The 16,136-nt window shown below is 42.7% G+C and overlaps 2 protein-coding genes across 3 annotated transcripts in view; both read left to right on the top strand.

The window, feature by feature from the left end:
• LOC306913381 (cyclic nucleotide-gated channel beta-3-like) overlaps positions 1 to 2,616 on the top strand; it is a 34,187-nt gene extending 31,571 nt beyond the window's left edge. The window contains exon 19 of the mRNA XM_079489983.1: positions 1,609 to 2,616. Coding sequence (XP_079346109.1) covers positions 1,609 to 1,623 — 15 coding nt within the window. The 3' untranslated portion in view covers positions 1,624 to 2,616. The remainder of the gene's footprint in view (positions 1 to 1,608) is intronic.
• A 374-nt stretch (positions 2,617 to 2,990) lies between these two features.
• Positions 2,991 to 16,136, top strand: part of LOC306913380 (cyclic nucleotide-gated channel beta-3-like) — a 40,620-nt gene continuing 27,474 nt past the window's right edge. For both annotated transcript variants that reach the window (XM_079489982.1, XM_079489981.1), the window contains exon 1: positions 2,991 to 4,236. In XM_079489982.1, coding sequence (XP_079346108.1) covers positions 3,687 to 4,236 — 550 coding nt within the window. In that variant the 5' untranslated portion in view covers positions 2,991 to 3,686. The remainder of the gene's footprint in view (positions 4,237 to 16,136) is intronic.

Here is a 16,136-nt window from a genome sequence, read left to right as displayed (position 1 = left end):
CCTGATGGGTCAAATGTAATCTACTTCAATATTTCTATAGTTGAGTCATCACAAATCTTGCAGCACACAATGCATACACTGAGTTGTCTTTACCCGGATTTGAACACACAACCTTGTGGTCCAACGGCGAGAGCTCTACCGACTGAGCTATGCAGACACAGTCAGTTGACTCATTCTAAACAGTAACATCATTCAGTATTCATATAGGTATTAGGTGCAGAAGAAGTTTCACAAAACAGCAATTTTCATTGGTTCATAAAAACTGTGCTACGATTATTTGTCCGTATAGGTCCAAAGTTCACATTTTGAGCAAAGATTCTGGGAGGAGTTACATTTGAACTGTTTTTCATATAATTAAAAATGGCGGGTGATCTAAAGGTCAGAGGTCAAAAGTCAGAACATGAAAGTTGTTCGGCATGAGGAGACACATATGTGTATCAAAGTGTCATTGCCAACGGTCAAACGGTTCATGAGATATGCACGTTCAAAGTTTGCAAGTTTTGCATCAATTGAGTGCTATAGCGCCACCATTTGGCCAATCGTCATGGGCTTCGCATAGTCACCGTTTAGCATGGCCCTCTACCATGTTGACAAGTTTCGGTTCAGCCAGAACAGCTATTTTTGGCGGAAGGAGAAGAAGAAGGAGAAGAAGAAAAATAAACACAAAAACAATAAGTGACCAAAACCACTACGTGACTTCTTGGTCCCTTAATAATAATACAAATAAAAACGTCATATAAACGGTTAGAAATCAAAAGAAAAAAAATATGAACATCAATGAGGGAGAGGGGGGGCTCTTTGAGAGCGGTTTTAAGGAGAGTATATGATTTCCTTTTTGGCAGGGTGTTACACTTTTTTTTGTTTTGTTTGTTTTTGCATAGAAATTAATTTACCCCCTTGTTTGAGCCGAATCTGGGTTGAACATGCTCATCTTTTAATCATTTTTCTAACCACTTGAACTCCATCATTCACGTGTGTCATATTTAGAAAATGTTTCAGATTCAGATTAAAAAATGATGACATGATGGAATGATGATGGATGATGATGGTCATGGAAGGGGAACCTTCTGAAAGCTTCATGGGCAAAGATAATCAACTTCAAAATCTCAATTCTTTTTTTTCTCCTTTTTTCTTCAGACATCCAGCAATGGGTAGAACGCTCCCCCCAAAAAATGTGTCTCTGTGACACATCTAGGGGCCGCAATCTGCATTCAAAGATGTTCCTAGAAGCTTTGTCATTGGTCGAAAAAAAGAACCCAGTCGAAATGACTAACCAATCAGGAAGTAGACAGGCAAATCGACCAATGACAAAGCTTCTAAATCTTTTAATGCAGATTGTGGCCTCTAGATTTTTTTGGGAGCGTTGTACCCGCATTGCTGGCTGTCTGAATACAAAAAAGAAAAAAAGGTCATTAAAATGTTGACTTATTATTGCTTATAGCAGCTTTAATTAACATCACATTTGTAGTCTGCGGTGCACATAAATGACTAACAGTCTACCGAATACAGGAAAGCAGGAGCACAACCATGTTTTTTGTATGCATACAAAATGTATAACAGGTGCATTTGTTTGCCCATTTAATCATTAATTTATTGTTTCTTTTCCAGAGTGCTGCTGGTTAACAGTGAAGATTCCAATCGGTGTGCTTTCTACATGTTAACATCCTTTTTTTTCTTTTTCTTTTTTTTTTGTGGGGGGGGGGGGGGATTAATGACTTTACTAGTACAGTGCATTTTATGTGTTGACTTTGTATATTATTCCTAAACATTTTTTGTCAAAATGAATGTGTATATATTTTTTTTTCCTGCATTGATGCATTGATGATTATTGACATTATTTCTTGACCTTTTGTTTTAGCCTGGTTTATTCCATGAGGGCAATTTGTGTCAGGACAGTTATCTGCACATTTTATTTCCAATAATATTGTGTGAAACAGTGTAAAACAGCTCTATATTCCCATAGCTCTATATTCCCATTAGGGGCGGCCGTGGCTCAGGCGTATTGCCGGTAGAGCGACTGGAGTTCGATCGGCTCCCCCAGAGTTACAGTTATATTAGTGTCGAAGTGTCCTTCAGCAAGACTCTGAACCCCTAACTGCTCCTGGTGTGCAGGTTGGCGCCTTGCATGGTTTCCTCCGCCATCGGTGTGTGAAGGTGTGTGAATGTAAAATGCACAATCTATGTAAAGCGCCTTGGATAAAAGCATTATATAATTGCACCATTTACCAATGTAATCAATACTACAGACAGTGTTTGTTCAATACTACTTTAGTAAACAGAAAGCATGTGAAATAACTCGTATGATAGGATACATGTTGAACAAGTGTAGACAGAGCCTTCGCAGCGACTGCCGCCCACTGGGGGCAAGCTGTACCAAAGCCTCGGCCCCCCAGGCTGTGAAGATTTGAGCGTGCTGCAGTCTCTGAAAGGCGGTCTTGCCAGCGTTCCTGCATGCCAGCAATCCTGCAGGACTCGTATGACTCATAGAACAGTGGAAAAAAAAGTTTGGTCCATTTTTGTTTTTGGGATCATCAAAATCCTTATTTTAAAGGTCCTAAGGATGAATAAAAACCAGACTATAAAAAATAAACATAAGGGGGGTGCGTGTGGACCCCTCCTCTACTACACGTATTTGTCGACCTCCATGTAAGTTATGTGATGTCCACATTGTATGAGTGCCTATAGTCACCCAGGAGTTGAAAGTAATGAAATGGCTGATATTCTGGCTAAGGAGTCCCTGTTGAGGGAAAATATAGATCTGAATATCCTACTTGGTAAATGTGAATAAAAGTAAGTAAGTAGCCTTGCCGAGCCATGAGGCCCATAGGGTAAATAAAGGATTCAAAAATAAATACAAAACAATGTCGGCCTGTGGAGGGCAGCATTACGTTTTAGCGTAAAATCCTGCTGGAAATCAAAAGAAGAAGAAGAAGAAGATGGTCACATATTTCAGCAGGTCACCAATTTCACTGTAACACTGTCATGCTGTAGTGGTTGAGTGTGAGTGAGCGATCTTGGCAATGATTTTGGGTAGGGTATTGGAATTTATCTACATGCTCCTCTTCCAGTGTTTGAACTTCCCCTAGCTAGAAGTTGTCATTTTTCAACTTCCGCCAAATTCCAGCACAAATTCCACCCAACGTGGTGGCAGGGTGAAAACTGCCACACATACACAGAATTTGGAATAAAGTACCAAAGCTGGAATTATGGATCCATGTGATTGTTGTAAATTCAACATAAGTATAGTGTTTATATTTTCTACATTCAAAGCTGTGGAATTGGAGACTGAAATTGGAGTGGGCCCAAAATTCAGTTATGGCCCCAGTCAGTCACCACCAGGCTACCACAAGGCTACTAGCACTGCAGCACCTGGGTCAGGCAAACACCAGGCTACACAAGACTAGCCTGGGTAAACCCACTCCCCCTGCTGGACAACATTTAATTCTGCAAATCTGGTGAGGGGGGAGGGGTTTACCCAGGCTAACACAAGACTACCAGCAGCACCTGGGAGAGGACCAGGCTATCACCAGGCTATACCAGCACCTGGCACAGCCAGGACCAGGCTATCACCAGGCTATACCAGCACCTGGTACAGCCAGGACCAGGCTAACAGCAGGCTACCAGCAGCACTTGGGAGAGGACCAGGCTATCACCAGGCTATACCAGCACCTGGTACAGCCAGGACCATGCTATCACCAGGCTATACCAGCACCTGGTACAGCCAGGACCAGGCTAACAGCAGGCTACCAGCAGCACCTGGGAGAGGACCAGGCTATCACCAGGCTATACCAGCACCTGGTACAGCCAGGACCAGGCTATCACCAGGCTACCAGCACCTGGTACAGCCAGGACCAGGCTATCACCAGGCTACCAGCACCTGGTACAGCCAGGACCAGGCTATCACCAGGCTACCATCACCTGGTACAGCCAGGACCAGGCTAACAGCAGGCTACCAGCAGCCCCTGGGTGAGGACCAGGAACAGGCTCCACCAGGCTGGAACAGCAGCCTCTGGGAAGTCCAGGCTTCACAAGGCCAGCAGCCCCTGGGTGAGGACCAGGAACAGGCTCCACCAGGCTGGAACAGCAGCCTCTGGGAAGTCCAGGCTTCACAAGGCCAGCAGCCCCTGGGTGAGGACCAGGAACAGGCTCCACCAGGCTGGAACAGCAGCCTCTGGGAAGTCCAGGCTTCACAAGGCCAGCAGCCACCACCAGGCCCCAGCACGCCAGCCTGGCCAGGTACCAAATATCATACTACTGCTTTAACTTTAGAATGTGCTTTAGGCATGTTGAAGTGCTTGTTGGGTTGAAAGATCAATTTAGTGGAGTTGTGCGCTCTGGAGGCAAAAATGGCCTCAAAGGAAATTCACTTTCAACCTTGCCTCCCTATTCTTTCTCTTTTATATTAATATTGGTGATCTATAAGCTAATTAACGACTGGTGCACTTCACTTTTTTGAGTGGTGCAACCACTCCCTTACGGAGCCATGTGTGTGGGTGGGTGGGTGGCTGGCTGGCTGGGTCTGAGCACGAAAACAGCATGGTTGTCACCTGTGCGCAACCTAACACACACGCACATATTAACTGTATATATGATGATTTTGGGTGTGCCAGTACAGTACAGTACAGTAGAGGGACCCCCACACGGTAATTGTCATTTCTCAACCGTTTTGGACGCGGGGCAGCACGCTGGAACCGGCCCGGCCCGGCCCCCTGGCCGTGCTCCTGGGGGTCTGGCACCCTGGGTGCGTTCCTGTGGGTCTGGAACCTGTGGGTCTTGAATTATCCTCTTTCAATCTGCAAAGTTTGTTTCATAAAAATCCACCGTATACATGTTATGAGCTACTTTCTGCTAAGCTTGTGCAGGTGATTATTTTTGTGTTGGAGTTAAATTTGGAGGTGCTCGTCGGAAGTCAATGAATGGCCCTGCGTATCACCTGTTTTGAATTTGCACATAATGCAGGAGGCAGCAGTGTTATGCGTTAATAAAAGCAAAAAATGATCCAGCTCTCAGGCTGTACCAAAATAATACCTATATCGCTCCCTATCCATTTTCCTCAAGTGCTACTGCTGTGTCGTTACAAAGCAGACAGGAGCTGTATGGTTCTATATGATGTCGTCTTGAGACCCAGTTTAAGAAATACATCACTGGATGAAGGCATAATACATACAATATAGTAGCTTGTTGGTTTAGCAAAAAAGTTGCAATACGAAAATGGAAGCCAACGTTCTCACGATAATACAAATCTAAACATTTTTGTAAAAGAATCTTATATATAAAATATATGTTAATGACGTTTAGAAGATTTAGAACACTTTCCTGGGGATCTTTGTGTGTGTCATATGTGGTTTTAGATATTTTAGATTTTAGCAGTGAGCCCAGTGTCTCTGATGTCGTCATGGGCTCACTTACTTCCTGGACTACATGTTGTAGTCCAGGTAAGTGAGCCCAGTGTCCATGACATCAGTAAGTAAGTGAGCCCAGTGTCCATGACATCAGAGACACTGGGCTCACTGCTACAGTAAAATATCTAAAACCACAAATTACACACATAAAGATCCCCCCGGAAAGTGTTCTAAATCTTCTAAACCTCATCAACACATATTGTTTTGCAAAAAGGGTGAAATGTCCCTTTAACGATGACTTAATGATAACTGGTGGACAGGTTTCTGAACTGCTACAGCCCTCCTATGAGACACAGACTGAGTAGAACAATGTTCCACAGCTTGAGGTGGTCTTCCAACCACCTCAAGCTGAACCCAGACAAGACTGAGCTTCTGTTCTTCCCAGCTAAGTCCTGCCCTATGCGGGAGCTAACTATCTCGTAGACAACGCCCTGGTAAAGTCTGTCCCGACAGCCAGGAACCTTGGTGTTGTCCTGGATAGTCAGCTCTCGTTCAAAACACACATCACAGCTGTCACTCGATCCTGTAGGTTTACACTCTACAACATACAACGAATTAGACCGTTCCTCACCCAGGAGTCAGCCCAGCTCCTAATCCAGACAACAGTCTTGTCAAAACTTGACTATTGTAACTCCCTCCTTACTGGCCTACCGGCATGTGCACTTAAGCCCCTCCAACTGATCCAAAATGCCGCAGCCCGCTTGGTCTTCAACCAGCCAAAATTCTCACACGTCTACCCCCTTCTCCGCTCCCTCCATTGGCTCCCGGTCACTGCCCGCACATAATACAAAACTCTGATGCTGGCATTCAAAGCAACCAAAGGCATGGCTCCCCCATATCTCACAAGTATGATCGTACCCTACAAACCCTCCCGCGGACTCAGATCAGCCAACCCAGGGAAGCTGGAGGTACCTTCACTAAAAACGCCGGGACAACGCTCCACACGTCCCAAACTCTTCTCCCTTCTGGCTCCAAAACTATGGAATGCACTTCCCATCAGTCAGAACTGCAGCCTCACTCCCAATCTTCCGCCGTAGTATGAAAACCCACCTCTTCAGACTCCACCATGGCCCGTAGCACTTGCCATAGCCTAGCCCATTAGATAGCACATTATGTAGACTTAGATAGTATTTTAAACATACTTATAGCTTGTTACGTAGACAGCTCTAGAATTGCATTTTATGTAGTCATAGCACTTTATAGTACACATGTATAATATATTATATAGTATAGTATGTATAGTTTACATAGATACTCCACTGTTACGTTCTTAGTTTACGCATGATTCATGATAACTACTTTTTTTTAATATATGTGATGTATGCCATGCTTTTGTTATTGCTTAATGTAAATCGCTCTGGATTAAGAGCGTCTGCTAAATGCCTAAATTGTAAATTGTAATGTGTGCCATTTTATCATGATTATTGGTGAGGACCTATTATATGAAGATAGGTTGAAAAGTGTTGAAGTCGTCCTTTAAGCTAATTGGAACATAATATTAAATATCAGAAAATGTCCCACTTTGCACCCTGTGTGATATAGGCCTACTATAAATGTATAATCTTAATGGAGGAGTTCATGCTTCTTGACAACCCATAGGGTTCACCAACCGTAGGACACAAAACATTTGGGAAATGGTTGCATTGCAGTGAATACATTATTAAACTATTCACATTTAAACATCCAATGACCACACAGTACAAACGTATGTCTTTCGCTCCTTGATCCAATGCATACATCATACAAGTTTTTGGCAATGCTATACTTTAAAAATGGTGATTGTACCTATGCTTTGGCATCCCCCCTCCCAGAATAGCAGAATAGGGATGCTCGGGTTCGAAACAAGAATCACAGCGCAGCACATTTTTCAAACACGTGAAAACATGCGGTGCATCACAAACATGGCTTATAGGAGCTTGATTCTTGCAATAAAAAAAGGAAAGGAAACATATGTTTTGCAGCGAATCCACTCCCAGCTGTCCTTCTGGAGCCTCTCTGTCTATCCAGAACTATCCGGAACTGAGGAAAATGAAAAAACATAGTTAAACCACTGCTCTCTCTCTCTCTGTCTCTCTCTCTCTAAATTTGTAACACAAAATTGTTACAGACAGCAAATAAGGGTGTGAACAGAAGGAGCAATTAATTTGTTGAGGAACAACATCGTAAATGAAGAGGCGTACTTATGGAATTCCCAAAGCAAACATTTGTAGAACTGTAAAACGATGTTTGAGTTTATGAAAGGGTGTTATTTTCTGTCTTTTTTTTCCCTCGTTTGTGTTCATCATGTTGTAGTGTGTATGGTGTGGTTGTGGGTAAATATCTACTATCATTAGTGGACTAAGAAAAATATTTTATTTATTCATTTATTTATCTATCTTTCAAAAATACTGACAATAGAAGGTCTTCGGAATTGAACGTTTTTCAACATTTTTAGCCATCATGGCATGCCCAAAATACACACATTAATTAAAGGTGTGTGTGTGTGTGTGTGTGTGTGTGTGTGTGTGTGTGTGTGTGTGTGTGTGTGTGTGTGTGTGTGTGTGTGTGTGTGTGTGTGTGTGTGTGTGTGTGTGTGTGTGTGTGTGTGTGTGTGTGTGTGTGTGTGTGTGTGTGTGTGTGTGTGTGTGTGTGTGTGTGTGTGTGTGTGTGTGTGTGTGTGTGTGTGTGTGTGTGTGTGTGTGTGTGTGTGTGTGTGTGTGTGTGGTGTGTGTGTGTGTGTGGCGCGTCTTACATTTCTCTGATCAACTTGACGTCTTGGCTCTAGAAAACATGAGGAAAGTGTGGCTTACTGTATATCAACACCAATACGGAGAATACAGTTAGAACTAGAAAAAAGAGACCTTCGGCACAGGTCTCCACCAGGAGGATAGGAGTGTGTGTGTGATGTTTGGCAAAATGTTTAGGAGTGATATAAACATGTTTGTTTGTTTTTTGCAACAATTTTCTTCATTTTGTTGAGGAAATGCAGAGCCAGATCACTCATAGCATCTCTGAGGATAGAATTCTGGATGAGCTGGACATGTGCAGCATTTTGTACAAAACGGGCCACTCCTGAAGACTTTGGAAGGCAATCTTAGCCAATCAGTGTAGAATCTGAGAAATCAAACAGACTCGTCTTGATCACATGACTACAGAGACTACATGACTACAGATAAACAATGTGTTTTGCATAAATCGGCCTCATGGTGGCGCTATAACCGGCAGATGTGGAGGGATGCAGGGAAAATGTTTTTCCATGGCCTCTAGGGAGTGCGCATACAAAGTTGTACACAGATCGATGCAGTTATAGGTAAAAACAGGAATTGCCCTGTTATAGCGCCACCATGAGGCTGGTTTGGAAAATAAATTGTGTCATGTCGTCCTCAGCCTAGTGGAAAAGTGCGTGTATAATTTCACAGAAATTGCACACTGTGATTTGTGGCATTTTGTTCGAAACGGACCAATCATGTGAGCTTTGGAAGCGAATCTTAGCCAATCAGGAAGGAAGATGGGAAATGGTGCAGATCCGTGTTGATCACATGACTATGGAGATAGTGTATACCGAATTGTGTGATGTATGGATAAAATGTGTACGAGTAATCTACAGAAATGTGTTTTGCCTAAATCGGCCTCATGGTGGCGCTATAACAGGCCGTTGAGGAATATTTGGGGCAGAGGTTCGTCGTTGGCATCCAGAGAGTGTGTGTGCAAAGTTTGGCATGGATCGGGCCAACGGTGCCGGAGATTAGCTGGTAACAGACGGACGGAAGGAAGGAAGGACGGACGGACGGACGCACACACACACACACACACACACACACACACGGAGTGCAAAACATACTCTCTCCCCATGCCTTCGGCCTGGTGGAGACAATGAACGTGATCATGTAGCACTAGCCTCGATGACCTTACAGGTCATCTTAAGGTAAGACGGCACTGCACTTGCCTTTCGTTATAATATGCTTTAACTTGGTGTGCTTCCTTGTTGTGTATATGCTTGTGGTTGTGTGCCAAACATGTGTTGTGTATATATGCTCACTTAGTTTACTTTTAAGGCATTACTAGTAGGCTATTGCTGGCTGTCTCAATTCTCTTCAATTAACTTTGCTACTGAGTTTGGTGTTAAACTGGTGGTGTTGGTGGTCTAATCTATTGGGCTGTGGTAAGGCACGCGCTCTTTGCCTCTGTCCATGGGACTGAATGGGGGGGGAATTGTGTGCACTGCATGCACATCATCACATCACGTTGTGTAGTTCAGTTTGGGTTGGCTCAGGCTGCTTCTTTTAGTGGTTATATACTGTTAAATGTACAACTTTCTCTAATCCCTACCTCCCACCCCTACTGTAGCGATCGACCCAGTGACACAGAAGTGGTGTAGCCTGAGGGCACAGTCGGAGAGAGAGAGAGAGAGAGAGAGAAGAGAGAGCGGTGTTGTTTGAAATAATTCAATCATTTGAAGAATTATTTTTTGAATTATTTCCAGGGGTCGACCACCAGGTCCACCAACACCTCTTCAGGACCATGGCAGGCTCTCTGCAGCAGCATCACGCAGGCGCAGACGCCCAGGGGCACGGGCACCTCATGTACCCCGGTCTTCACGAGCAGGCGCTTCACGGAGGCAGGCTCGCCGGAGTGGGAGAGCAGTTCCACCATGGAGCGAGAGGCGAGCCTTATTGCCAATATGGAGCGACGAACATGGGGATGGCCGCCCACCATCACCACCACCCCGAGACGTTCTTCTCGGGGTGGATCAAACAGGAGATGGTGTGCAAGTGGATCGACCTGGAGCAGAGCGACCACCGGATCTGCGGGAAGATCTATGGCAACATGCACGAGCTGGTTGCGCACGTCTCGGTGGAGCACGTGGGGTGTCCGGAGCAGAGCAGACATGTGTGCAGCTGGGAGGAATGTCCGCGCGAAGCCAAGCCCTTCAAGGCCAAATACAAGCTGGTCAACCACATCCGCGTGCACACCGGAGAGAAGCCGTTCGCTTGCCCGTTCCCCGGCTGCTGCAAAGTGTTCGCCCGCTTGGAGAACCTCAAGATACACAAGCGAACGCATACAGGTGGGCACAGTTTAGTTATAATATATAGCACAATTTCTTAATGCAACGTAAATGTCGAGTTTGGCACACGTGTCTAATTTTCTGTGTTTCTGTCTCAGGGGAAAAACCGTTCGTGTGTGACTACTTCGGCTGTGACAGACGCTTCGCCAACAACAGTGACTGCAAGAAACACATGCACGTTCATTCGTCTGAAAAGCCCTATGTGTGCAAGATGTGTGACAAGTCCTACACCTATATCAGCTCCCTGCGAAAACACATGAAGGTAAACAATAGTGTAAATCATTTCACCTCAATCTTGGGCAATTTAATAAATAAATACACTAAAACGTGGAAAAGCAGGCCAAAGAAATATTCTCTCCCTTGGTTCAATAAAGAAATCCTCCAGCTTACTAAAAAGCGAGATCTGGCCCTTAAAAAGTCCCTAAAAACAAAAAACAATACTGACCACCTTCTCTTCACAGGCTTGAGGAACAAAGTGCTGTCTGAGCTAAGGAAGGCCAGGAGTAACTACTTCCACAAGCTTATTGAAGAGGCTAATGGCAACAGCTCTAAACTATGGCAGCATATCAACCGAGTAACAGACTCAAGTAGGCACAAGCACGCTAAAATAAATAGTCTGAAAGTAAACAATAGCCTTGTTGACAGTAATATTGCTATGGCAAATGCTTTCAACAATTTCTTCATTGAGTCTGTAGAGGAATTGTCCAGTAATTTTAGACCCACTGAGTCACCCTCTGAGGAGACTGACAATGCCCATTCAGATGATTTCCGAATCAAAGAGGTATCCAGTGATGCAGTAAAAAAATGCATCGCAAATATGAGTAGCTCTATGTCAAAGGATATCCACAGTTTATATGCTGAACTAATAAAAAAAAATCAGACCTGCTTGATAGAGCCTATCACCTACTTAGTTAATCTATCAATAAAAACAAATAGGTTCCCAGAGAGCTGGAAAACGGCAATAATTGCCCCGATCCATAAGTCAGGAGAGAAGGACTTGGCTAGCAATTATAGACCTATTGCCATTCTTCCTGTTGTCTCTAAAATATTAGAAAAGATTGTTGCTATGCAACTAACTGAATGTTTAGAGTCTAAACAACTACTGCACCCACAGCAGTTTGGAGTTAGACCTAAACATTCCACAGAGACAGCTAACTGCTACTTACTAGACAGGTTCAAGGGTCTACTGGTGAGGGGACATGTTGTGGGGACAGTGTTCTTGGACCTAAAAAAGGCCTTTGACACTGTCAATCATGGAGTCTTGTTGTCTAAGTTAAAACACTTTAAAATATCGGCAGAAGCTTTACAGTGGTTTAAGTCATATCTGGGAGGGAGACAGCAGTGTGTCAGGGTCAATGGGGAGAAATCAACGCTGCTCCCTAACAACATGGGAGTGCCCCAAGGGTCGGTACTTGGACCGCTGCTGTTCACCATGTACATTAATGATCTTCCAAATACCTGTCCAGGCGTTAGCTGCCAGATGTACGCTGATGACACTGTCATCTATACATCTGCTAAAACAGCCAGCATGGCAGCTGCGCAGCTGACACAGGAATTGGAGAACATCTCAAACTGGCTAGAGTCGTCACAATTAACTCTTAATGTACAAAAAACAGTTTCAATGTGTATCTCCATCCGCAGCAGGCCTGCTGCGGATACCTTTGAGGTACGCATCAAAAATGAAACTCTTGCTGAAATGAGTGAAGTAAAATACTTAGGAATAATCTTGGATAAAAACTTAAAATTTGAAAAACAGGTAAAGCATATATGCAAGAAGGTTAAACCAAATCTAAATTGTTTTCGGCATATCAGAAGGGACTTATCAGCTAAAACTGCACAACTGTACATGCATGCTATGATTTTCTCACACCTAGCATACAGCGTTACAACATGGTCACAATCCTCTAAAACTGTCTTACAACCAATAACATCAATATACAAACAGGCTATAAAAATCATGGATCAAAAACCGATGAGATGGCACCTTTGTGGTATCCTAAAAAAACACAACCTTTTTACGTTTGACAATTTTGTGTTTTTTTCTACTACCAAATTGGTTTTTAAATGTTTACATGGTCATGTTTCACCTTTGTTCTCTGGACTGGTTGATAGACTTCCGACCACTGGTAGAGCAACCACACGAGCCTCAACAAGTGGTAACTGTATTGTTCCTAGGTGTAACAACTCATTCGGACAGTCTGCCTTCTCAGTAAAGGGAGCAAACTTATGGAACTCTTTGCCTACGGCTCTAAAACTAGAGTCTGATGGTAACGTGTTCTACAGAGGACTCAAACTATGGTTGAAATCAAATCAACTGTGTTCACATGTATAGCTTCTGACTGGTTATTAGAATGATTATGTTTACTTTTGTATTAGAGATTATGTAATGGATTTTGTAATTGTGCTGTAAATATTATTAGAATGTATAATCTTTTGTACTTGATTGGGTGTTTTTTAAACTATAGTGTCCCTGTAGTTTTTAGAAAAGTCTCCTGTGGACAAGTGGTGAAAATTAGCACATGTGCTAACACACTGTAAATCATGCATCTACTAATTGTACAACTGTGCAATGAGCAATGTGATTGTTATGTCCATATCAAATAAATAAACATAAACATAAACATTTTTACGCACGAGTTTCATCATTACGCACGGCTTGTTCTGTGAGACATAGCCTGCAACTTGACAGGACACTGTTGTATTGAATACAGACATAGTTAACCCTGATGTACAAATAAACTGATCGACATTTGTTATTCTTCACATAGGTTCACGACTCCTCGGCCTCGATGTCAATCTCCGAGCCTTCTCCGGCGGCCAGCAGCGGTTACGATTCTTCCACTCCCACGGTGTCGCCAGGTTCGGACACGCATGGCGAAACCAGATTCTGGTTTCCAGATTCTGTGGCGCTCAGTGGGTCTCACGGCGCCATCTCGCCTAACTTCAGTGAATGGTACGTCTGAGACGCCAGCGATGGGAAGAACAGCGCAAAGGATTCTCGGAACTCGGAGACAATTAGGACTTAGGAGCCAGGACTGCTTCGCCAAGGCGACAAAAAGCCTTAATTTTTTTTTACACTGGAGAGGCAGGCTTCTTCAGCCAAACGGACGTTTCACGCGGTGTTGATAGCATTTATTTACATTTATATAGTGGTTTTAATGTTCTGTTGTCAGTATTAGCTAGCCAGATTTTGGCTACACATCATGTTGTGACAGAGCATTGTTATTATTTTTTAATCGTGATTCATATGACGTTTTTTTGTAACTGTTATGATTCACAATGTACATAAAATAAAATGAATTTACTCGATTAATCTGTTCTTGTTTCCTTAATCTATTTTGCTGACTGGTGATGTTCTATTCTAACATGGGCCTGTTTTACACTTATTTAGCTATATAGGCCTATGTGTAGGCCTACGACCAAACAGATTGAAACGAGAATTGGACTAAATAGATATATTTCATCCATGCAGACAATGATTTTCCTATTCAAATTATGACGGGATAACCATTTATGTTCTACACTATTATAGGCATATCTATGAATCGTTCCTAATTGTGTAATAACATATACAACTATTCTACAAGGTGTAAATAGTTTTAATTGTATTCTATTTGTAAGCAAAAACAGTGACAGCACATGTCCTGTGGTCACACATGGAATTTCACACATGTAGATGTATAGTCTAGGCTATTTAACATTTTAAACTAAACAATTATAAAGCTCAAATTCCAATAGGAGAGAGAAACCTCAAATGTAGCCAGGCTAGTGTTCCAGGTCATAGGTTATTTGATTCCTATATTCTTCTTGTTTCATCTCTTCCAATTTAATTTCTTGCATGTCTAATATTACACACCACAGCATGCAGCCTATATTTCTGCTACAAAAACTGATAACAGTTTCAATAAGTGTTCTTATTTGTTTGCCTATAGCTTTGGACTTAAGAAGGCTAAAATACATGACATTCAAATGACCAAATGGCTATTCTGTGTTCATTTGAGTTAGCCTAGACCGTGAAGAGAAAGAAAACGGGTATAGGCCTACATTGGTTTTGCAACCTTTTGGACATTGTGTTCACTATATACATTCATTACATTCATTGCGAAAGGGCCTTTCTGTGTGGAGTTTGCATGTTCTCCCCATGTCCCCTAGGGTAGGTACCCTCACAAAAACATGCAGTAATCCTGATCTCTAAACTGCTTGATGGAGGGGAAAGGAACTGGTTGGAATAACGTGTTCCTTCCACGCGCTACGTCTGGCCAGGGAAATTCCCCCGTCAGGTGAAAAGAAGCAGCTTGGATTCCTCATTCATAGGAGGCATGAGGTCAGGAAGTGTAGCGCCCAGGATTACATTAGATAATTGGCACTGGGTGAAAAAACTGGGTTGCAAAATCGTGGGATAAAAAATTAAAGAGAAAATCATTTGATTTAGGCTATTGGCTAATATAGGGTTCTGCTTGCAGTGACAATTTACTTATTATGCAAAGCAATGTGAACATCAGGCTTTAAACAAAGGAATTAGGCTACATATTGTGTCTTTTAAAAATAATAAAAATGCCTAATTTGATTTGATGCATGGCCTATGTTGTTATTTAACATTTCTGACATTGTAAGCTGCATGGTAAATTGGTCAGTCTCAAAGGCACTAGACACTCGACTTTATATTTCTAGGAAAATGAAGGGAAATGGAGGTAAATATGCCATAAAAAAATCAGCAAATACCTGAAAATAGGCCATAAAAAGACGCAAATAAGACGCAAATACCTGAAAAAGATCGCGCACGCTGACGTCAGCTTGCCATACCTTAGCATTTGCTGTATTGATGCTGGTGTCCAGCCTCGCCCATTTCACCCATTTCGCCCTGCAATCACAAATATGCATACATTTAAAGGGGAAGAAATTAATCACATTAAAAACACAAGTTAATAAAGATCCATAATTAGCCCTTCACTAAGTCCCTCCCCAACCCATCCTTGTCCAATAGGCACGTTAGCAGCGAAGAAAGCTTGACCTGCATAGCAACCTTTGCTAAACTATTTGGATTGGCATTGGACAATCGCTTTTTGGGTTGGGATTTAGCGAATGGCTAATTGATTCAGTACAAAATCTGCCTGTAAGATATAGTTTCAGGCAGAGTATAGGGTATTTACCTTGGGTCTTCCATGGTAGCCCATGTCACCCTGCAATCACAAATATACATTGCATTACAAGAAGCGGTGAAACTCACAGCATTAGAACACATGGAGCTATGGCAACATTTTACAATAAAGCAATACTTGCACGCTCTGATTGTGCAAGTAAGTTGATTAGCAGTATACTGTGGTTACTTGGGTCGTTTGATGCGTATGTCCGTAGCTGCGTATGACGTGATGAAGATATGTACCAATGCCAGGGTATACCTGGCTCTTAATGGTGACGTAATAAAGATATGTTTCAGTGTCGGGTGGATTAAAGAAGCATGATTAGCATTTATCGTCCTCCAAAGTGCAGCAAAGCAGTATTTCTAAAATAAATATTAGAACTTTTATCTATCTGTTCCACTAACTATGACAGAACTCTTATCTCAGGTGATCTTAATCTTCACTTGGATGATGCTTCAGATGCTGTGTCTATGGGTTTCTTAGTTATTGCACTCCTTTGAGTTTATCCAACATGTTGTTGGGCCTACACATAAACATGGGCAAACTCTG

This window comes from Electrona antarctica (assembly GCF_951216825.1).
Source record: "Electrona antarctica genome assembly, chromosome: 20".
NCBI lineage: Eukaryota > Metazoa > Chordata > Actinopteri > Myctophiformes > Myctophidae > Electrona > Electrona antarctica.
The sequence above is the reverse complement of the archived record's forward strand: the minus strand, read 5'-3'. Positions and strand labels throughout refer to the sequence as shown.